This window comes from Gigantopelta aegis, chromosome 8 (assembly GCF_016097555.1).
Source record: "Gigantopelta aegis isolate Gae_Host chromosome 8, Gae_host_genome, whole genome shotgun sequence".
Classification (NCBI taxonomy): domain Eukaryota; kingdom Metazoa; phylum Mollusca; class Gastropoda; order Neomphalida; family Peltospiridae; genus Gigantopelta; species Gigantopelta aegis.
The window spans coordinates 43,159,275-43,184,077 of record NC_054706.1 but is presented as its reverse complement, the minus strand read 5'-3'; the positions used below and the strand labels follow the sequence as shown (position 1 = coordinate 43,184,077).

The following is a 24,803-nucleotide window of genomic DNA, read 5'->3' as shown; positions in this document are numbered from 1 at the left end:
AATTAATAAAATGGTTAAATGTGACGGCTATTATATGTAACGGGTGCAGCCATTTTGTACCATCCCAGTGAATACTTCCTCTGGCAAGCTGGTGGTTACGTAATACCTAACATGTCACGTCAGGAATTAGTTTTCGAACTGAAGAAACAAAACATACCTGATTTTTCCGGATGCATCGCAATATTCTGTAATAATAGTCATCCCAGTAAGCCAGCAACAATTATATATTATATTTAATACACAATAAACCACCATTGTCAAAGTGTTGAAATAACTGTATTATGGTTTGTACATAAATTAACCCACGTACTGAAATAATAATCGGAGTGTTTTCTTAGTTAATTGGTCATTTCTTTCCGTGGCCTGTACCTGTGGTTCCTAATTGGCAGGTGTATATTTAGACGGTCCCCAGACACTGTGTCTAGACACACTAAAAAGACGTGCCTCTTTTATTAAGATCACAGGGTACTGTGCACGGGCATCCCTCTAATCGTAATTGATCAGCCCTCTTGCTTTATTATTGTAAGTACCGGTAATTCTGTAAAACCCTTGATTAAGTAGATTTTCCCCATCTAAAATCACAAAACTAACCAATTACATAGTCCCAAAGAAAAGAAAATTATCACTTGGGTATCTTGAGTGGTTGTTTTTGCTCGAATGTAGCATACCAATAGGCTTAATAATATGAATTTTTTTCTTTTGATTTTTAAAAAAAGAAAAATACTATAACTTCATTTTGTTCTATTGATGCAAATTGAAATATATTTAGTTAAATAGTTTATTATACTATCAAGTCATTTATGTTGTTTTACAAGTCAGGTTGATGAAAGCGAAGTGCCTGTCGTAAATTAGAGCGTTTGTTTATACTGTGCATAGAGCAGATGGACGGAGCTGACGTCACTTCGCCCCAAGCTATACCACCGGACGTCACAAAAATGAAACAAAATGGCTGCCTGCAGGAATAATCATGTTTTTTTATTAACTCTAAAATTACACGTTTTTCATTTGTTAAAGTGTCAGTATGTCTTGGTGGTCCGGGTATGCATCTTTCCAACACATAAATCTCTTGTTTGAGTTTACTCTACCTTTAATGTTAAGTAAATCCATGAAAGAAGTATTGATCATAGACTTAAGAAAGTGTAATTATGATGTTAAATTGAAAACTATTCTTGTAAAAAAAATAAAAGAAGGTTACATAATAAATACAGAACTTCATATACATTGTTTTTGCTTCCTATTTATTGCACTTTTTTATTTTGTGCAAGAACATACATGTATGTGGTCTCCTGGTATATATATATTCTTGTGCAAAATAAACTTGTGCAATAAATAGGAAGTGAAAACAACAAATGTGAAGTTCTATATATGTATTATTTAATATTTTATTTTGCTTAACTTTACAGTATGAGCTGTAAAAAATCTCATAAAGCAACTTGTCCCCAATGATAGTAATTAATTACTTCGAAAAGAACTAACTTACTTCTGACTGTTTGATTGGATAAAACTCTGGCTCTTTATCAACAAAGGACGACAAGACAAGCTGGACAAGGACAATAGGGAAGTGTATGTTGAAAGTTATAAATCGGAACAGATCTTCAATTTGTCCCTGAAACAAAGAAAGATGGGATGTCTTAACAACGCTTTGGTACGTTTATTTTAACCAAGACCATAAAAACCAAGAACACCACAAGAAAACACTTGACAATTAGTCGTAAATGATGAGGTCAGGTCAGGTCAGGTCATAGGGTTTTACGTACACATTCAGAGAAAGCTGTTGTAGTGCACCCCTGTCATGGGCGCAGGTGTCGACTAGAGCACAAATGATTTATTATGGCTGTTAAGATTTTAAACATTTGGTAATTTTGACATTTAGTCTTAGAGAGGAAACCCACTAGTGATCTTTTAAAAGCACCATCCCACAGACGGGATAGTACATACCACTGCTTTTCATATACCAATCATGGTGAACTGGCTGGAATGAGAAATAGATCAATAGTGAATGAATTGTGCCTTTGATGATACAAGCATGAGCTTTGGCACACTGTTAGAGCATGCCCTAAGAAAGATATTTAGCTATAGGGCCATAGCAGATTTGTCCTATGGCCATAATGGCAGCCATTTTACACGCTAGCAATAAATAATAAAACCATCAACATATTAGTGGCCACTGAGACCCTTCAAGGGGATGATACCAGAGAGCAGTATCGCATTCACTTACCTACTTCCTCTCTTCTACGACCAGGCCAAATCTGTCATCATGATTCGCCATTCCATGGATGTGGTGAAGCAGGCAGTGGATATTCTGAATCCTGGTCAGATACCCATCATCACTGTGGATTAACCTCTGTACAAAGTGGCAAAAGAAATCCAGTGGAATTGGCCAGAGACTCACGGTGAATATCACTGTATTATGATGTTTGGTGAGCTTTATATCTATATGGCGGCACCCAAGACACCTGGCGATCTCCTGGAGGTGAGCGGGTGGACAGGAGCACTTGCACAAGCTGGAGTTACTACTTCTGGGACAGCAGATTCCCTTCTAAAAGCCTCCCATGTGACACGCACCCGAAGAGCACACCAAATCACAGCCAGCAGCCTATATCTTCTCCTGCAGAAGGCCTACACCGAATACAGCAATAACCTGGATGATGGAGACGATCTGATATCCCTGGAAGACTGGTGCAATAAAGAGCTGTGTCATGTCCCCAGTTTTACTTCTGGTTCATCATCCTGGAGCTGGAGATAAATGTAATGGTCTACGAGCGATCAGTAAGAGAAGCCGACTTCCTACTCTATATAGATGCCCTGACCAACATTGTGCCTTGATTCTTCGACATGGGGCACACTCACTATGCCAGATGGATACCAGGCTACTTGTGTGACATGATTATGCTGAATGGTACTCATCCTGGTGTCCACAGCCAGTTTCTGAAAAGGAAACTTTTCTGTGAAGAAGACGACACACAGCTTCTCTGATGTTGCCATTGGCCAGGCTCACGAACAGAACAATGCCTCTGTGAAAGGTAATGGTCATGCTGTGGGACTGACAGAGAACGCTGCAACTCTGCGACGCTGGATGATGTCTGGTCCAGAGATGGCACGTGTGATTGGAGAGTTTAAGGCTTTCACTGAGAAGAGAAAGGACACTGACATCCGGCACCACCAGCAGACTAAACATGTACAAATGGCATTTGCACGAGATGTTAAAGCATTAACCGGTGAAATAGAAGACATGGCCAATCCATTCTGTGAAAACAGCAGTGTAGATCTTCTCGTACTGGATACCAGAGAGCTGGCAGATGCAGCAGTTATCGACATTATGAACCAGATTAAGAAACTTGGACAGGACCAGTATAACACCTATATCAGCAAGCACCTGGTCAACCTCACAAAGCCCATCAACAATCCCATCAAGAGGAATAACCCTCCTGTATTCAGCTGGCCTTCAGGTCCAGGTCCCAAAAACAACTCTCATCCCTGAAGAATGATTGTTCCCTGTTCTCTAGGCTGTACATTACATCGCAGATAAGTTATGGAAATCTGGATGGCGTGTCTACCAGCATTGTCGCAAATGGGCACGCTGAGAACTGGTACCAAGTCAGACTTGGTGAGCTGTTTGGAGGACCTGGTTCCTTCACAAGAGAATGCATCCAACCCCACAGTACAGGTCATCATCTTTGATGGGGCTGAACTCGTGAACATGCTATGACCTGGTGCTGCTAAGACATTTTCCGGGCAGCAAGTGTTCTCACCATACATCCTGTCTCAGCTGCACCATGTCAGCAGAGTTGATGTCGTGTGGTATGAATATGTCCCTGATAATCTGAAGGCCGAAACACGCAGCAAGAGAGGGAAGGGAGTTCGTAGAGCCATCCAGTGCCATTCCTGGAAATTGGCCAGAGTTTCTGCACATTGACGACAACAAGGCTGAGCTGTTCTCCTTTCTGGCTACTAGTGTGACAGACCGTGACACTGAAAAACAAATAATCAGCACCCTTAATGCTGAAGTCCTCTGTACTCAGCCCCGAGATATATCAGGTCTTGCACCATGCACACACGATGAGGCTGATACCCGCATCCTACTGCACCTAGAAGATGCTGTGAAGGAACAGTATATACCAAGATGTCATTATGCACAGTTGACACGGATGTGCTAGTACTGGCAGTGACAGCAGCCCAACGCCTCAACATCACTGAACTGTGGGTTGCCTTTGGAGCTGGGAAACGTTTTAGGCATTTAGCAGCTCATGAGATGGCGAGTGCACTATGCACAGCCTTACCAATGTTCCATGCCTTTACTGGATGTGACACAGTGTCATATTTTGGTGACAGGGGCAAGAAGACTGCGTGAGATACATGGACAACCTTTGATGACGTCACTGGAGCCTGCTGTGCCTTGGATGCCACCCCAGGTGCCATATACGACTGGATGCCTCTGGAGCGATGGTATTGCTCTATGACTGCATTAGCAGCCAGGAATCAGTTAATCAGGCACGCAAGCAGCTGTTCGCCCATAAAGGTAGAACAATTAATGGACTCCCCCAACACAAGCAGCACACAAAGAGGGCTGCCTCACTGCTGGAGACAGATGATGGTTGCAGCTCTTGAACTCCCATCCCCAGGTGACTGGGGTTGGAAGAGAAAGGACACAGGTGGATGGGAACACACTACCAGAAGCGACTCCTCCGCTGTAGTTGCAAAAGGGGTGCAGAGGACAGTGCAAATGTGTCAAGGCAGCACTGGCCTTTGCCACTGTGGTGGACTGTGGTTTCAGAACTAACGTTGCATTTCATTGCAAACCTATAATACTACCATGGGAGGCCTTACTTGGTTAATAATGGAGGGATTGTCATGGACTTGTGCTCACCACTAACATGTCAAACAACACTGGGACATGCAATATTAATTTGCAAGATACAGCATAATCTCATAAACTATGTGCTCATATAAATAAATACCAAGTATTATAAAGAACACATGGGGAAGTACTGCATGTCTAGCTCCACCAATATTAAATATGTTGATGGTTTTACTATTATTTATTTCCCTGAATGCTAAATATATGTAGTTAGGTAGTTGCTAGCGTGTTGTAAATAGTACCACTGCATTCCTCATCCTTAAAAGTGACAGGTGAGAAGGGTTTCTCTGTACTAACGTCAGTGTTCAATAATGGATAGTGACAGGTGAGAAGGGTTTCTCTGTACTAACGTCAGTGTTCAATAATGGATAGTGACTGGTGAGAAGGGTTTCACTGTACCAACTTCAGTGTTCAATAATGGATAGTGACAGGTGAGAAGGGTTTCACTGTTCTAACGTCAGTGTTCAATAATGGATAGTGACTAGTTAGACGGGTTTCACTTTACTAACGTCAGTGTTCAATAATGGATAGTAACAGGTGAGAGGGGTTTCACTGTACTAACGTCAGTGTTCAATAATGGATAGTGACAGGTGATAAGGGTTTCACTGTACTAATGTCAGTGTTCAATAATGGATAGTGACAGATGAGAGGGGTTTCACTGTACTAACGTCAGTGTTCAATAATGGATAGTGACTGGTGAGAAGGGTTTCACTGTACTAACGTCAGTGTTCAATAATGGATAGTGACTGGTGAGAAGGGTTTCTCTGTACTAACGTCAGTGTTCAATAATGGATAGTGACAGGTGTTAAGGGTTTCTCTGTACTAACGTCAGTGTTCAATAATGGATAGTGACAGGTGAGAGGGGTTTCACTGTACTAATGTCAGTGTTCAATAATGGATATGGACAGTTGAGAGGGGTTTCACTGTACTAACATCAGTGTTCAATAATGGATAGTGACTGGTGAGAAGGGTTTCTCTGTACTAACGTCAGTGTTCAATAATGGATAGTGACAGGTGAGAAGGGTTTCAATGTACTAACGTCAGTGTTCAATAATGGATAGTGACAGATGAGAGGGGTTTCACTGTACTAACGTCAGTGTTCAATAATAGATAGTGACTGGTGAGAAGGGTTTCTCGGTTCTAACGTCAGTGTTCAATAATGGATAGTGACAGGTGAGAAGGGTTTCTCGGTTCTAACGTCAGTGTTCAATAATGGATAGTGACAGGAGAGAAGGGTTTCTCTGTACTAATGTCAGTGTTCAATAATGGATAGTGACAGGCGAGAAGGGTTTCTCTGTACTAACGTCAGTGTTCAATAATGGATAGTGACTGGTGAGAAGGGTTTCAATGTACTAACGTCAGTGTTCAATAATGGATAGTGGCTGGTGAGAAGGGTTTCACTGTACTAACGTCAGTGTTCAATAATGGATAGTGACAGATGAGAGGGGTTTCACTGTACTAACGTCAGTGTTCAATAATGGATAGTGACTGGTGAGAAGGGTTTCTCTGTTCTAACGTCAGTGTTCAATAATGGATAGTGACAGGTGAGAAGGGTTTCTCTGTACTAACGTCAGTGTTCAATAATGGATAGTGACTGATGAGAGGGATTTCACTGTACTAACTTCAGTGTTTAATAATGGATAGTGACAGGTGATAAGGGTTTCACTGTACTAATGTCAGTGTTCAATAATGGATAGTGACTGGTGAGAAAGGTTTCACTGTACTAATGTCAGTGTTCAATAATGGATATGGACAGATGAGAGGGGTTTCACTGTACTAACGTCAGTGTTCAATAATGGATAGTGACTGGTGAGAAGGGTTTCTCTGTACTAACGTCAGTGTTCAATAATGGATAGTGACAGGTGAGAAGGGTTTCTCTGTACTAACGTCAGTGTTCAATAATGGATAGTGACTGGTGAGAAGGGTTTCATTGTACTAACATCAGTGTTCAATAATGGATAGTGACAGGTGAGAAGGGTTTCTCTGTACTAACGTCAGTGTTCAATAATGGATAGTGACTGATGAGAAAGGTTTCACTGTACTAATGTCAGTGTTCAATAATGGATATGGACAGATGAGAGGGGTTTCACTGTACTAACGTCAGTGTTCAATAATGGATAGTGACTGGTGAGAAGGGTTTCTCTGTACTAACGTCAGTGTTCAATAATGGATAGTGACAGGTGAGAAGGGTTTCTCTGTACTAACGTCAGTGTTCAATAATGGATAGTGACTGGTGAGAAGGGTTTCATTGTACTAACATCAGTGTTCAATAATGGATAGTGACAGGTGAGAAGGGTTTCTCTGTACTAACGTCAGTGTTCAATAATGGATAGTGACTGATGAGACAATTAAAATAAAAAAGAAATGAAGTACCAATTCTAAAACCTGTGTACCAAAATGTAATTGTTTAAAGACATTATAGGATTTGACAATGTGCTCCTACTATAAAGCAAAAGCATATTTGTTTACACCTCAGCACATTTAAACTATAGCTACAGCTATTTGGTGTCTGACTAATGATTATTTACACAGTCAATACATATTTCTGTGTACCAGTCATGCGGCTTTGGGGCCAGTTGTTCAGACATTGTTTAAATTAACCAGTGAATTAGAATTAGAAAATTTGTTTCTAATTTTCATTATTATTCATACTTACCTAGTGCTAGCACAACAAATATGCTATTCAACCTGAGTCATACCTACACACTGCAGAATTCTCTCCCTTGCCGGATATGCGCAATGCTATCCTTGCACGGGCTACCTGTAACTTCATTCTCGGTTCAAAGTCCACCCACCGAGGGAAAGCCTCATAGGGGTGGGTGGGAGGTATAGTTTGTTGTGCTAGCACTAGGTAAGTATGAATAATAATGAAAATTAGAAACAAATTTTCTAATAGTCTTATTCAACTTACTGTGCTAGCACAACAAATATGCTATAACGGACGTGCAATGACACCGTTAGAGCACGTGAATTCAACATTAATGGGAGGAGGTAAGAAAATAGAGGACTTACCCGTACCCAAAAAGCTCCTTTGAAGTAATGACATGGAGATAGGACGAACCACGACATACGGTAACAAGGAGTCAAAAAACTTTTGGGAATAAAAAGGGGCTTCCCAAAAGAAAAACTCATCCCCATGAAAGGGAGGAAAAACATCTCCCCAGGGAGAGGAAATGGTAGACAACACTACAAAAAACCCCATCCCTCAGAAAAGGGTGGAGTGTTAAACATGTCCGAAGCGTGAATCGATGGCAGTCGGACGGAAAAGAGGTCGACCCCTTTCCGTTGCCCTGCGCACAGACACGACGTGTTGAGCCGCAATGACTGTCTGGATCCTACGCGTACCGTCAGGACCAACCGCCATATCCCGGAAATAGAAACGGTCAAAAGTGTGCCGTCCTTTCCAAACCCCTGCATTCATGACCTTTATAATATCTAAAGAGTCATGAAAATTCAGGGAAGCAGAAATGGCTCGGATCTCATGTGGTTTAACAGAGAAATTCCGTAACACATGATCACCCGCCATCTCATATGCTAGCTTGATGGTAGCTGCTATCCATCGAGACAAAGCATTTTTTGTGACATCACCCGGCCTAATGGTATAAGAAATAAACAATCTCTTTTTACCCTGCCGCCGGTTTTTCGTACGCTGCAAATAATACTTCAATGCTCTCACCGGGCAAAGAAGTCTATCCGAGTTATCAGATGACAGTGTACGAGATAAACTGTGAATGACAGTAGGTGGAAACTCTTCCCCTGGAGACTGGTTTTTAGCAACAAAGATAGGGTCGGTACGTAAAGTGACAGACCCGTCCGAATTGTAATCAACCAAATCATGCAAAAAAGCATGTATCTCACTGATCCGACGACAAGCTGCCAGTGAAACCAGAAACAGAGTCTTCCATGTCAAGGCACGAAGACTAGCAAACCTCAACGGCTCATAAGGCGCACCCTTAAGAGCATGCAACACCAGAAAGACATTCCATTTCGGAATAATGGAAGGTCGTTCAACCGTGGATTGTAATGATTTAAGTAAATCATGCAACACCAAGTTGGTAGAAAAGTCACGACATCCACACTGTTTAAGAGTAGTGAAAATCGCAGCTCTGTGACTTTTCACTGTCATGACTTTAAGTTTCCTTTCTTGGACCAACGCCAGAAAGTACTCCGCTAAATCGTTGACAGTAGGCGATAAGGGATCGAAATCCCGTGCGTTCGCCCAACGAACCCACATACGCCAGTGACACTGATAAACCGACTCGGTAGAATTGCGCTTTGCTGAAGAGACGAGATGCGCAATTCTTGTTGAAAAACCTCTGCGTCGCAAGGAAGCCCTGATAACCTCCACGCGTGAAACCGGAAGACCTCCGGCTTCGGATGCCACACCGTCTGACTCAGTCGCTGGCTGAGTAGATCGGACAACACTGGTAATCGGAATGGGACTGCCACTAACAGTGACAGGAGCTGTGGAAACCAGGGCTGCGCCACCCACAGAGGAGCTATCAACGTCACGTGACAAGGTTCCTGGACCACTTTGGTCAACACCTTGCCGAGTAAGACAGGAGGAGGGAAGGCATAAAAATCCAGTCCCGTCCAATCCATACTTAACGCGTCGTACTCCAACGCCAATGTGTCCGGTACCGGGGACACGAACACCGGCAATTGGTTGTTCAACCGTGTGGCAAACATGTCCACCTGTGGACTGCCCCACACCCGAAGAACCGCTGCGACCACCCCTTTGTTCAACATCCACTCCGTCTGAACAGGGGTATGTCGACTGAGGGCATCTGCTAACACATTCACCGATGAAGGAATGTGTTTCGCCCACAGAGTGGTCCCTAGTTGGTCGCAGAATTCCAAAATCGCAAGAGCTTTGCGACCCAAAGTCTCCGATTTGGTTCCACCCCAACGATTGAGATATGCCACTACCGACGTATTGTCGCATCTCAACAGAATTCGACGGTGTCGAAGAACACACCGGAAATGAAGACAGGCACGATGCACTGCCTCCATCTCCAACAGTTGATATGAAGCTTCCTCTCGGAGAGATTCCATACCCCTGAAATGTGTTGATCCAACAGATGCGCCCCGTACCCGTGCAGCGACGCATCCGTGAACAGGATCAGATCCGGAGCAGGGGGGTGCAACGGAACCGATAGGGACATGCACTTGTCCGACAGGCACTCCTGTATCGGATGAGTGAACCATGGGCCCAGAGGCACTATCGTGTCCCAATTGTGACCGTCCCACCGTGGGGACAAATGCCACTGGAGTGGTCGTTTGAATCGTCTGAACCGCACGATCAATGAGGCCAGAGATTCGAGGTGGCCCAACACCACGTGGAGAGATCGTACCGTAGTACTTTGCTCCCCCATCAAACGTCGCGCCGACGTTTGGAAATTGTGGATACGCGCATCGGTGGGACGAACCGACGCTACCACAAGATCGAAGACCACTCCGAAATCTGAGCCGGCGTTAACTCCGATTTCACCCAATTGGGAATAAAACCCAATTGGAGGATCGTGTCCAAAACCAACCCGACATTGGTCTGACACTCCTGTTGCGACGAAGCTGGGATCAACCAATCGTCCAGATAGGTATGCATTCGAACCCCTAACAAATGAACATGACCTACCACCGCTTTTACCACACGTGTAAAAGCATGGGGACTCGTCGCCAAACCGAACGGAAGCACACGAAACTCGTACGCTTTCCCGTCGAACAGGAAGCGCAGAAACTTCCAAAACGCCTTGTGCACCGGGACATGGAGGTATGCGTCTTTCAGATCGATCGACACAGCCCACTCCCCAATTTGAAGCAGGTTCCGGACCGAATGAACCGTTTCCATTTTCATGGAAGGAACATCGACGTAGACGTTCAGTGGCTTCAAATTTAGGATTGGTCTCCATTCCCCATTTTTCTTCCGGGCGAAGAAAAGATGAGAATAAAATCCCGGAGTGTCCAGACTGACTCTCTGGATGGCCCCTTTGTCGAGAAACTCGGCAATCATACTCTCCACTAAAACGCGCCGATCCGCGGACGGTAACGGCGGCATTCTCGGAGTGGAAGTAAGAGGGGGGCTCGAAGAAAAGGGTATTTTGTAACCGTGTCGAACGACCGACAGAACCCAGGGGTCGAGACCAGGCAGCTTGCACCAATTTCGAAGGAAATGGCGGAGCCTGCCCCCCACGGGTATGTTTGCTAACGGTACCTCCGAAAGCAACTGCCGATCGTTCACGTACCCTCACCCCAACCGCTTACCACCCGTAGGCGCAACGCCTTTGGTGGACTGAGAACGGAACGCAGTACGACGTTTGCGTCCTCGCTTAGCGGAAGACGGGTTGTTACCTGGTTGCCTCCTAGTGTCAGGAACCCTAGGGATCTGAGCCGACTGTAAAAAAGCAGCCTTTTTTACAGGAGGCGGCTTGAACCCCGAAAACGTGGACCGACGTTTACCAGAGGTTGAGGGTCGAGTGTTCGGGACTGGTCGCGACAAATCCTTGTCTAGGACAATATTAAAATCGGGACCGAAAAGTAAATTTTCCCGTACCGAACGTGTACGAAAAAACGTCTTCGCAACGTTTGACGCACTCAAACCCGCCAGGTAATGGTCACGCCGTAACAAAAGACTGTTCGCAAACAATCGGCCAGATAACTGAGCGATATGCTTAGAGGCTTTTGACGCAGCCTCCAAACAGCCTTTCGCCATCGCGGGAAGGCTCTCGACAGCCTTATCCAAGCCAAATAGGAACGTACCTAAATGGTTATTAACCTGGAACATCGACTTAGCCAGCCGTTCGAATGATTCCAGATCCGCGATTGGCAATGACACATGCGGCGATGGGGAACAAGCGGCTCGGACACTAGCGGGAACGACCGCCGGATGTTCGAGAAAATCCGCCCCCAACGTCTCATAGGAGTCGGCACGAAAAATGCGCGCTCCCGTTAGGATTTTCCCCGTAGGCAGTGCCGTTGGGTACTCATCAACACCCACTCCCAGGATACGATCACTGCCAGTGATCAACACATCAATGTCACAAAGTGAACTGTGCGCCTCCTGTGCAAGTGGTAAACCCGACTCCTCACGAGGAGTGACCAAATTCAAAGAACGGTTCCCGAAGGAGACACCCTTGAATGTAGGCTGGGCCTCAACCTGAGGTATAGCGTCCCCGCATACCTGTCGGACCTGGTCCCTGACAAAAGCCAGAACCGCCGGATAATCGCACTCCTCCTCTACTTCCGAACCGAAGTGAGAGAGAGCTGGGTCAGCGACAGAATCCGGTCCAACCGACGCTTCCTCTGAAGCCAGGTCACTGTCCACTGGATCCCGAAGATCGATATGGACTCCTCCCCCTAATCGAGACGCCCCTGGGGCAGCGTCTCCCGAGACGGAAACAATAGGAACCGAACGACAATCCCTAACTGCATCGTCAAACTGCTGTCGAGACGCAGTTTCTGCTGGTTTTGGCGGAAAACCAGGGGGGGGGGGGGGGGGGAATGGGAGCCGCACCCGTCGGTCCCGTCTGCGAAAGCAATGATCCCAACTGAGGCGAAGCGTTCAAAAATTCCACAAAACTCCGAAACAACGTTTCCTGAAAGCCTAACGGTCGTTCCTGCGCCAAGTGCGGAACGGTCGGAGTTTGCGGCCACAGAGTACCCCCAACCGAGGGGTATCTGCGCGAACCTCGTCCTCTATCGAGTAAAGTCGAAGAGGTAGGGACCAAAGACGGTGCAAACTGTGAGGAGATGTCCGTTGCTACCGAAGTCACCGGACCCTTGGGGTAAACATATGCAAACGGAGGACCCAAACGGGATGAGTCCTCCACCCAACGGTAAACATCGGTCGGGATGCCATCAGAGACGGATCCCGGCATCGGAACAACTGGCTCAGTTCGAAGCAAACTGGCAGAACTCTCCTCGGGCCTTGAGAATGCTGAGGTGCCGAAGCGACTGTCAGCAATCGAAGGCAAAGTCGGGGCCACCTGCTCTGCGGACGAAGCAGTGGACCTATGCACAACGGAGTGCATGTGCTCGGTAACCGATGAAGTCGTCAAAACCGGTGCCGCGACGACTCCACCCTGCCCCCCTTCTGTTTGTAAAGGTAACCGTAACGACGATGGCGACGCAGCCACACAAACAGAAGAAGGCGCCGTCACTAACGAAGACGGCTCACGTACCACGGTCACAATAGGAGCCCGGGGGGGCGCTCCCGAAGTATCTGTAACTGTACTCGTAACACGGACCGAAGAAGAAACACCCTTGTGTTTCCCCCCTTTCCGGACACTTTTAGAAGTGTCTACAGACTTATGGGACCTACCCACTAAGTCCGACTTGCCGACTACTGCCGAAGCAGACGACAAGATTTTGCTGGTACCCGAAACCCGAGTCTGCGAACCGAACCGAACCCACTGGTCAGGAGACCACGTGGCGCAGATCTCACACTGACGGTCTTGAGAACAAGACCGACAGTCCGGACACAACACGTGTGTGTCTTTACGTCGTAAAAGAAATGGACAACCATCTCGCGCACAAACTTTCCGTGCGCTAGCTGTCAACGAACTCGCGTCGGACATGGTAAATTCAACACAGAATTCCCAACTACCAACCGTATGTCAAGTTCAACCAAAAAAACAAACACAAAATTACAAGTAAAGAAAACTTTTTGCCAAAGCTTAACAGGTGTTAACAGGTGGACTGCAGAATTGAGAATGAAGTTACAGGTAGCCCGTGCAAGGATAGCATTGCGCATATCCGGCAAGGGAGAGAATTCTGCAGTGTGTAGGTATGACTCAGGTTGAATAGCATATTTGTTGTGCTAGCACAGTAAGTTGAATAAGACTATTAACTAATACACCAGCCACTCTGTGTGACAACTAATACTCTACTGACTGATCTAACGTACAGGTACCTTTCAAACTAAGAACATAAGCACTTTGAAGCACCACAATAACACATGCTCACCTCCCTCAGAGCTGTTCGGATATTCGACTGGAATGGGACTGATGTAGCCACTGTCAGCAGTATCCAGAATATCACCAGATAGCCTGATGTTCGGATGCCATGTTGTCTCTCAAAATGTACTAGGAAATCATACAGGATCTTAAAAGAGATTTTAAAACACATTTAATGAACCTTCATGTAGCTCAGCAATTACTCTTTGAGATTTCAAGCCTGTATAAACTTTGTATTGTCACTGACCAACCAGAACAGCAGATAAGTATCACATATCACCGGCCTCGGTTAAGCCATTGGATATAAGGCTGGTAGGTACAGGGTTCGCAGCCTGGTACCGGCTCCCACCCATAGCGAGTTTTAACAACTCAATAGGTAGGTGTAACTGTTTTCTCTTTCACTAACAATTATCCCACTGTCCTGCACAGACAGCCCAGATAGCTGATGTGTGTGCCCAGGACAGTGTGCTTGAACCTTAATTGGATATAAGCACGAAAATAAGTTGAAATGAAATGAAAGATTACACCAAAGTGACAGTGATAAATGCTAAACCAATTCATCTCAAAACCAGTAAATTAGTGAGGCTCAATAGGTTTAAAACATTTCTCAAGAAAGTTAAAACATTCCTTAATAACGTTAAAATATTCCTCAATAACATTAAAACATTCCTCAATAACGCTAAAACATTCCTCAATAACGCTAAAACATTTAACACATTTTCAGCAAATCTGTAACCCTTTTGCAAATGAGAGGCTTGTTAGCATCTCATATCTTCAACTGTTAATTATACTGTTGAACAATAATACCCCACTGGCTTAGAAAAAACCCACAAAATCTACATGCTGTTCCTAAAGTAGAACTGCAACGAGTTAAAATAAGAAAAACAAGCAGATAATTACAGAAATCAAGTTGATTAAATCAGCCAGCAATAATCACTGGTAATCAACTAAAACCAAGAAATCTGCTTTATAGTTTATCTGTTTTTGTTACATCATAAAGTTTCTGCAATTTAATTCTGCTGATAACACAATAAATATAAAATCAACTGTAGACAATTATTCATAGTAAAATGTATGCATTTTTAAGTAACAATTTTTTATGAAGGTTAACATGTTATACATATTGTATTCAGAACTCATCATATGGGGTCTACAAATAAAAAGATGGAAAAAGCTAACAGTGATCATTGCAAAGAACAAATTATATATACTATGTACAATGTTAAACATATATCAGTGCATTATTTATGACTTCATACATGTATGTAAGTATTTTTAGTACACACTAGCATACCGTAATGGTTTAGGCTACCATTTGTGTTTATTAGACAATATTGACAACTGGTACTGATGATCCATTCAACCACTCGTAAAGCAGCCTGAATATAATCACTAAATGAATAAAGTGACGATCAGAGGAGATATGATGTTGACAACTGGTACTGATGATCCATTCGATCTCTCGTAAAGCAGCCTGAATATACTCACCATGGATGAAGTGATGATCAGAGGAGATATGATGTTGACAACTGGTACTGATGATCCATTCGACCACTCGTAAAGCAGCCTGAATATACTCACCATGGATAAAGTGACGATCAGAGGAGATATGATGTTGACAACTGGTACTGATGATCCATTCGATCTCTCGTAAAGCAGCCTGAATATACTCACCATGGATAAAGTGACGATCAGAGGAGATATGATGTTGACAATTGGTACTGATGATCCATTTGATCTCTCGTAAAGCAGCCTGAATATACTCACCATGGATAAAGTGACGATCAGAGGAGATATGATGTTGACAACTGGTACTGATGATCCATTCGATCACACGTAAAGCAGCCTGAATATACTCACCATGGATGAAGTGACGATCAGAGGAGATATGATGTTGACAACTGGTACTGATGATCCATTCGATCACCCATAAAACAGCCTGAATATACTCACCATGGATGAAGTGACGATCAGAGGAGATATGATGTTGACAACTGGTACTGATGATCCATTCGATCACCCATAAAACAGCCTGAATATACTCACCATGGATAAAGTGACGATCAGAGGAGATATGATGTTGACAACTGGTACTAATGATCCATTCAATCACTTGTAAAGCAGCCTGAATATACTCACCATGGATAAAGTGACGATCAGAGGAGATATGATGTTGTTGACAACTGGTACTGATGATCCAGTGGACCACTCGTAAAGCAGCCTGAATATACTCACCATGGATAAAGTGACGATCAGAGGAAATATGATGTTGACAACTGGTACTGATGATCCATTCGATCACTCATAAAGCTGCCTGAATATACTCACCATGGATAAAATGACGATTAGAGGAGATATGATGTTGACAACTGGTACTGATGATCCATTCGATCACTCGTAAAGCAGCCTGAATATACTCACCATGGATAAAATGACGATCAGAGGAGATATGATGTTGACAACTGGTACTGATGATCCAGTGGACCACTCGTAAAGCTGCCTGAATATACTCACCATGGATAAAATGACGATTAGAGGAGATATGATGTTGACAACTGGTACTAATGATCCATTCGATCACTCGTAAAGCTGCCTGAATATACTCACCATGGATAAAATGACAATCAGAGGAGATATGATGTTGACAACTGGTACTGATGATCCATTCGATCACTCGTAAAGCTGCCTGAATATACTCACCATGGATAAAATGACGATCAGAGGAGATATGATGTTGACAACTGGTACTAATGATCCATTCGATCACTCGTAAAGCTGCCTGAATATACTCACCATGGATGAAGTGACGATCAGAGGAGATATGATGTTGACAACTGGTACTGATGATCCAGTGGACCACTCGTAAAGCTGCCTGAATATACTCACCATGGATAAAATGACGATTAGAGGAGATATGATGTTGACAACTGGTACTGATGATCCAGTGGACCACTCGTAAATGCTGTAGAACAGATCACTCACAGATAGGCAGCCAATAAGACCACCCAGAACCTAAAGTTAAAAAGTTAGTTTGTTTCATTTAACAAGTTTACTAGAGCACACCGATTTATTGGTAATTTTTACATATAGTCTTAGGGAGGAAATCTGATACCTATATATGCACCATCCCAGACAGGATAGCACATACCATGGCCTTTGATATACCACTGGGTGGAATAAGAAATAATCTAATTTGCACACGGACAGGGATTGATACTGGACTAACCGTGCATCAGGCAAGTGCTTTAACATCCCACAAAAAAACCTCACATCAAAAAATGTACATATATGTGCCTAATGTAAAATACTTCAACTAATGTTGTTTCCTTTTGCCAATACCAATATTTATAACACTAATCCGTGTTCTAGTCTGGATTTTAATAGGACAGGGTGCCGTTTTATTTGTCGGACATTTTTAACACAAACATTATATTTTGATGGCTTTGCTGGAAATGATTGAAAGAATATTATTTGTTAAATTCACAGTTTGTTTTGTTTAATGACACCACTAGAGGACATTACATTTTTCCATAATTAGTAGCAAGGAATCTTTTATATGCACCATCCCAGACAGGGTATCACATATCCCATATGATACCATGGTCTTTGAAATATCAGTCGTCGTGCACTGGCTGAAATAAGAAATAGCCCAATGGGCCCACCAACGGGGATCAATCCTAGACTGACCACGCATCAAGCGGGCACTTTACCACTGGACTACATTCCGATCATAGTCAGAAAACCAATTCCAGAGCAAAATCTGTCGGGGCTGGGGAGATAAGTACTGTGATGTAGAGATTGTCAGATGACACAGTTCAGCAGATTGATACTGGACTAACCGTGAGAGAGGAAGAAAAGGGAGGGAGCAGAGGAACAAAACAAACTAATAATAAAAACTGCATGCTGTATTGCGATATATGTGTCATGAATGTCACCGTAAAATGTAGCATTCCAAGTTTGCTTATGTTTAAGAGGGATACAGGCTTGTTTGTCTGTCCATCTCTTACACATATACTGTCTGTCTGTCTCTCACACATATACTGTCTGTTTGTCCATCTGTCACACACAAATACTGTCTATCTGTCACACATATACTGTCTGACTGTCCGTCTGTCACACATATACTATATGTTTGTCCATCTGCCACACACATAATTATACTGTCTGTATGTCCATCTGTCACACATATACTGTCTGTTTGTCTGTCCATCCCTCACATACATACATATACTGTCTGTTTGTATGTCTGTCCATCTGACACACATATACTTTCTGTTTATCTGTCCATCTCTCACACATATACTATCTGCCTATATGACCATCTGTCATACATGTCTGTTTGTCTGTCTGTCCATCTGTCACACATATACTGTCTGTCCATCTGTCACACATATACTGTCTGTTTATCTGTCCATCTGTCACACATATACTATCTGCCTATATGTCCATCTGTCATACATATGTCTGTTTGTCTGTCTGTCCATATGTCACACATATAGTCTGTCTGTCTGTCTATCTGTCACACATACTGTTCGTCTGTTCACCTGTCACACATATACTATCTGTCTGTATGTCACACATACTATCTGTTTGTCTATCTCACACATACTGTTTGTCCATCTGTCACACATATACTGTCTGTCTGTCTATCTGTCACACATATACTGTATGTCCGTCCATCTGTCACACATATACTGTCTGTTTATCTATATTTCACACATACTGTCTATCTCTCACACACACATTGTCTGTTTGTCCATCCATCACACATATAATGTCTGTCTGTCAATCTGTCACACATATACTGTCTGTTGATCCATCTGTCACACATACTGTCTGTCTGTCCATCTGTGACTCATATTATCTGTCTGTCTGTCCATCTGTCACACATATACCGTCTGTCTGTCTGTCACACATATACTGTCTGTCTGGCGTCCTTAAAGTTTAACATGAGCAGTTGCTCTTGCTGACGTGAACACATGCACAACAACTTCAGTGTGGGCAAAAAACTGTTTGTCTCATGACATCATTAATTTATGTTACTCAAAATTACTGTGAATCTGACAATGAGCAACTGCTCACCTACATAATTTCAGGAGAGTAGATCATCATTGATTTCAAACTATTTATAACCACTGCTGTCTGACTGTGTTTCTCTTTCTTTTTGCTTTCATTTTCAACCTTTTTTGTATTTCTTTTTAAAAACTAAACAAAGCCCATTTCATCAGCTGTTTTAATGGTGGCGGGGTGTGGGGGAGGGGATAAAGTTTTGATTAAAATAATAAATATTGGTTTACATAAACCATTTTTGAATTACCAATTTCGCTACATTGTAAGCCCATAATGGTACTGCACCAACTTTCGATTTCCACAATGAATATATTCTGTAAGGACTGATCAGAAACAGGAAACCACAAGGTATCCATAGCAACACAGTCTTCTGAAAGCAAGTTGTCAGGTCTGGATCTGTGGTGTTGAAAGAAAGGGAACTGTCCTGTAAACAAAAAATAAACAAATATGTCCATAATTAATATTACAAATATTACATGTAAAAAAAGGGAACTCTTCAAAGGAATTTTTAGTGGCATCTCAACATCAGCTGTCAGCAATAACAGTCAAAACATTGAGGTTTCACTCAGAATATTAAAGAGGAAACCTGCTCTTCCCACATTTCAAACCTAACTGTAAGGAAGAGAAAGGAGTGTTTGTTATATGACATCTCTCTCCACTGTTGAATCAGTTATGCATTAACTGTCAAAACACTGTGCTGCACAGTTGAGAAAATTAAAGAGGAATCCTGCTGTTCACACCTCTCTAGCTGTTGTCAAGCACTGACATGTACTTTCTCACTGAAAGGATAGGCCAGTGTTTAACTTCTGATCTCTGTATAAACCAGATTCAAGGGAAAATGTGCACCGAACAGTGGATCAGTCGAGCTACCTGCCCTGTCACTGGATGAGACTAATTGACTGTATGTGCTGGGTTACACACAATCCAGACTACACAGATCTATGGACTATGCCCACATGATAAGTGTATAAAGTATAGAGAATTGGTTGCAACAAAAATTACTTGCTTCAAATTAGGCCCCATCCACAATTAACATTTTCCCATGCTTTTTTGCAAGGGATATTTTTTACTTTCTTTTTTAGTTTAACAGCATACCCCAGCATTAATTTAATCCACCCTACACAGAACACCCCACCCCACCCCACCCTGTGAATGGCTGTATCCTCGTAAAAACATTGGTACACTGGTGTACTAAAATTTGCACACCAAATTTGTATTATATTTTAAAGGAAAAATCTATCATTATAAAAATATTAGTTTTTTCACCATACTGCAATGGAACAACAGGGCTCAAACTTAAGAATTTATCTCCCACAGTAATTTAAAAACAAAATTGTCATGGTAATTCAAAGCCTTCCTATGACATTAAAAAAAGAAAACTTTGACAGCAAATAATCATGACTCAAAGGTTATTTTCCCGTATGTAGACATATTTTAAATATATATTAATGTTATATATTGCAGATAATGTACACCAAGAGTAAACATTTTGCCATAAATGAGGAGCCTTAACGAAGGCACCTTTGTGCCATCGATGCTGCTCCCGACTTACGGCAATTTATATCACCATTAAATTTGACCCTGGAACACTAAACATGTTACTACTGAAAGTTAAAAATGGAATATTTGTTTTTAAAATTCTAGCAATGGCTCTTGTTAAGTTTTCAGATAGAGCCATACAATGTACTTCTATTTTTAGGGGAAAAATAATATCTTCTATATAGCTTTCTCTGAGAAAATAAACAGCTCTGAAAGTGAGATCCTTCTTAAGTACTACACTGGTCTCTCATCCCCATATTACCGTCACATCCCGATACTACATGTACCCAAGGGGTAGGATTATTATTGATTTAAGGGTTTAAAACATTGAGCTGAATGAACATACCTGTACATGTAGGTTTATGGGAACACAGATATTTTCTCAATAACATTTCTGGCAGTTACATTACCTGCATTTAAGTGTGAGAATGCATCTAATAAGTAATATATTAATGTGACAACATATTTGTGGACTGATGACCAAACATGTTTAGATGCATGTATCGTCTCGATATGTATTATGACACGGTATGTATTTTGGCACGCTATCTTTAAATAGCAATTGTGCATCATCAAAGAAAAACTATGACGTCAAATGAAGAGGTTTTTGTTGATGGAAGTATTTTTGTTGATAAGAATAAAGCAATGTTTACAACTTGCCAGTTTGCGGTAAGTATAAACAATTAAAAATACCATGCAATTGAAAGTACTATTTTCCGTAAGCCACTTTTTTTAACATACATAAACATCTCTGTATCTCCAAATTTTCACAATGAATTTTGCTCACCTGATGCACGAAATATTGTCGTCTGCTACTGATGAAATAAACACAAAACAATTAGACCACCCCTACATCAATCTATTTCTATGGACGTCTGAATGAGTCCCCTGTCATTATACATGTACTGCATACGATTATATTGGGTAACGATTAAACGACGTTCAAGTGCATATTACATCTTAAAATAATATCTATTTCACATGAAATGTAAAGTGGACATTGTTTTGAATAATACTAATAATAAACAAACAAAAAAGTATCGAATGGCTGTCAAACTTACTCACACCCTATCAATGTACAAATAGTGACTATATTTGCACTGGGCTATATGCATGGTTTACATGTGACAATCTGGTTAAAATGTATTTTAATTGTGTTATTTTTGACGTGTATTATTAATATGGAATTTATGGACCACCACACATCGTTTCCAGTTGTTTCGAGTTGTTTTTCTTGAATATTGGCCATTCACAAGTTATCTGGATGTTCTCCGTCAAAATACATACCGCATCAAAAAGGTTAGAATATTACAGTATGCACATGTAAGCTAAAACTAAAACTCTCACTATTTATTGAAATAAATGTTTATATTTTAATGATATATAATACATTAGGTTATGTCTCTGTAAATAATAACAAGAAAAACATCGTTATTTTTACACTATGCGAGATCGTTGCTCATCTGCATCAAAATCCATACCGCGAGCAGGGCACAATATTTAATGCAAACCGCCATTCTGTTCGCGTGTTGGTTACGCAAAAATAAATTTACGTGAACCACAAATCGGTTACATCGTAACCTGTAGACATTTAGAAATTAAAACTTGCAAACTTCACGATTACAGGAAGTTTATTATACAGCTGAGTATTGTAATTTCTAAACCCTAAGGTTTGACTATTATTCCAACACATGTTTTTGACTGATTTTTAGATACTTGATGCGCAGCAAACTAGTAGACAACGTTATATTGCAACAGTTGTAACTTGAGACCAGTCTAAACTAAATGCCAAAAGTTTTAAAGAAATGTGCTACTTCTGTTTTATTTCTAAAGGACTATATATTAAGACATAATATTTTACAAATATTGAAACGGTTTTAACGTAAACAGGATTCAAAAAGTGTCACAAAAGTTGAAAAATACTAACATTGCATAATGAGCTTTAAAAAACAAACATTTGGAGCATCACTGTAGTATAGAAGTACCATCGAAAGTGAAAGTAACTTGGCCAAAAGGAAAAGGAAGCAGGAAGCATCTATTTTGTTGCAAATATAATTCACGTAACCGAATAATTGGTTACCTAGGTAAAAATTACGTGGGCCGACTTTTGTTTAGCTCAGATTTCGAAATATTGTCCCCTGCGCGAGGATAATTAATGTGTATTAAAATATTATAAAATTATATAAAAATGTATTAACGGTCTTAGAAGCATCGTGAAAAACATCAGAAGATGATGTTGGGCAACCAAATAACAGTGGTTGGTTGCCCACTTGGCAACCAATATAATTTCAAATTTGTGCATTCCTGAATATTGTTTAAAACAATCGTTTCGGTTTTTGTCACGTTACGGTAACACGTGCTTCAACTCAATATTACATGATTAATTAAAATTCCAATTGACAGCTGACGTTTTAAAGTAATATTTTCTTTACAATTCTGTGCGATGCTATCTAGTTTAATTTTCACACATTTCACATGATGAAGTAATCATACTTACCCACAACGGAGTATCACAGAAAGAAGCACCATCGTTTGACATCCTGCATGTTCAAGGGACGTAACTGTGTTTACAGACTAATGACGCTTGATGTATTCTCGCAACAGTCGTAAAGCTGACTGCACATCAATGTAAATGTCCCGTTTATCGCATCCGTTAAACGCATCCAATGAGCCATTGACTATTAAGAGACTGACACATATCCTTAACGTTTATTTGTCTGCGTAATCAGTTCTGTAGGAACGGGGGGGGGGGGGCATAACCTCTAGTGAAGGGGTCAGTTTCGTGTATGTGTGTATTGGGGTGGGGGGGGGAACAAGCCACTCTTTTTATTTATAATATAGAGTAACACAAGAAAACATAGATATATTCGTCCTCAAGTGTGTGTGTGCGTGTGTGTGAGAGAGAGGAGGCGCATAGCCCCCTGGTTTTACGTGCTCTGGTAATGTGACGTAATGTCATTTATCACCCACCTGGTGAACGTATAGCGGTGTCGTACAAATACGGTACGCACCACGAGGGTCGTACCGGATGTACGTCTTTTCATTGGTTGGACAGTAAGTCTACCGGGACTTTTTTTTTCATTCATGAAAAATTACGTTGTCAACATTCCACAACTTATACTATATATTTCATTCATTTTTTTCTGTAATAAAAATATACATGTATATATGTAAAACTGGGACGACCAGACAGGTAGCGAACTGGTTTGGGGACGAAATATGGATTAAAAAAAAACCGGAAGTAGAACAAACTATTTTGTTAAGAGGCGACCTTTGGGACATACCGTAGTGCACAGTCTTGTGATATCATTCCGCCACAGTGTAAAATGTTTACATAATTATTCGAAATGCAGGAATTTCTATTTTTTTTATGACAAATATTCAATTGTTTGAAGGTAGGTAATAAATAAAATACCACACTCGTTTTCGCTAGACATCATTTTTACAAAACTCGTGAACTTCCCAAGGTATCTGACCTCACTTTCGTTCGGTCAGATACCTTGGGAAGTTCACTCGTTTCGTAAAAATGATATCTAGCGAAAACTCGTATAGTATTCTATATAACTAGCCCGAGTAAGAGCTAGATGGACATTTGTAATGAAAGCTTATTTTAAGCGTTAACACATTTATAACGAAACAAACATTTATCTTGATGAATGGGGGAGTGGGGGGGGGGGGGGGAGGTCGCCACTACATAGCTTGAGTAACCTGTAGCCCTACCCAATTTATATGCTGCCAAGTTGCCAACTTGGGTGAGGGCTAGAGTGCGCGTACTCATAAAAACTGTCAGTTTCAATCTTAGGCGACTGAAAGGTCGTTGTTCCGTCCTAAGCTCAACACCTAAAATTCAAAACCTGTCTCGGGAAAGCATGCCCGGGCCCACAAATACATGCATTTTGATCCAGTCATTCGTCCCACCCCGCCCCCATTTTCAAATACACTCAGCGGGCACTGTGTACGTCTAGTGCACAAGGCGCGTTATGTCAATACTTTTCTTAACTTCTTCGGACTAATGTAAGTCTTGAAAAGTACCCCCACCCCCAACTACCTGTTAAATATATATTTGTCTGTTATAATTATATACATGACTCAAAGGCAGTGTGGGTACCCTCCCCACATATGGGTACACCGTACCCCTCAATATAAAATCATAGCCAAGCTCGTGCCAAAATTCACCAACATATATTATCTACAAGGTAATGATCAAGCTGAGCAAGATACTACGTTCTTCCGTAAAACACAATAAATGCATTGTATTCACCTGCTAAACATTTCATTTTTTTCCGGGGCACTTTAAATTTTGAGGATGGGTTACGCAGCGCACTCTCCTTGTAGGCCTATCCGCACCTGTAATGTCAGATGAATTAGTATTCCCGACATGTTTC

The 24,803-nt window shown here is 41.8% G+C and overlaps 1 protein-coding gene across 3 annotated transcripts in view; it reads right to left on the bottom strand.

Annotated features, from left to right (window-relative positions):
• LOC121378788 (multidrug resistance-associated protein 1-like) overlaps positions 1–23,015 on the bottom strand; it is an 87,606-nt gene extending 64,591 nt beyond the window's left edge. For 2 of the 3 annotated variants that reach the window (XM_041507104.1, XM_041507105.1), the window contains exons 1-5: positions 22,916–23,015; positions 19,127–19,303; positions 16,696–16,821; positions 13,820–13,957; positions 1,481–1,606 (exon numbers count right to left, since the gene is read on the bottom strand). In XM_041507104.1, the coding sequence (XP_041363038.1) occupies positions 1,481–1,606; positions 13,820–13,957; positions 16,696–16,821; positions 19,127–19,303; positions 22,916–22,957 (609 nt within the window). In that variant the 5' untranslated portion in view covers positions 22,958–23,015. Of the gene's footprint in view, positions 1–1,480; positions 1,607–13,819; positions 13,958–16,137; positions 16,190–16,695; positions 16,822–19,126; positions 19,304–22,915 lie in introns of those variants that run through there. The other variant, XM_041507106.1, reaches the window with a different exon arrangement.
• Positions 23,016–24,803: the final 1,788 nt, after the last annotated feature.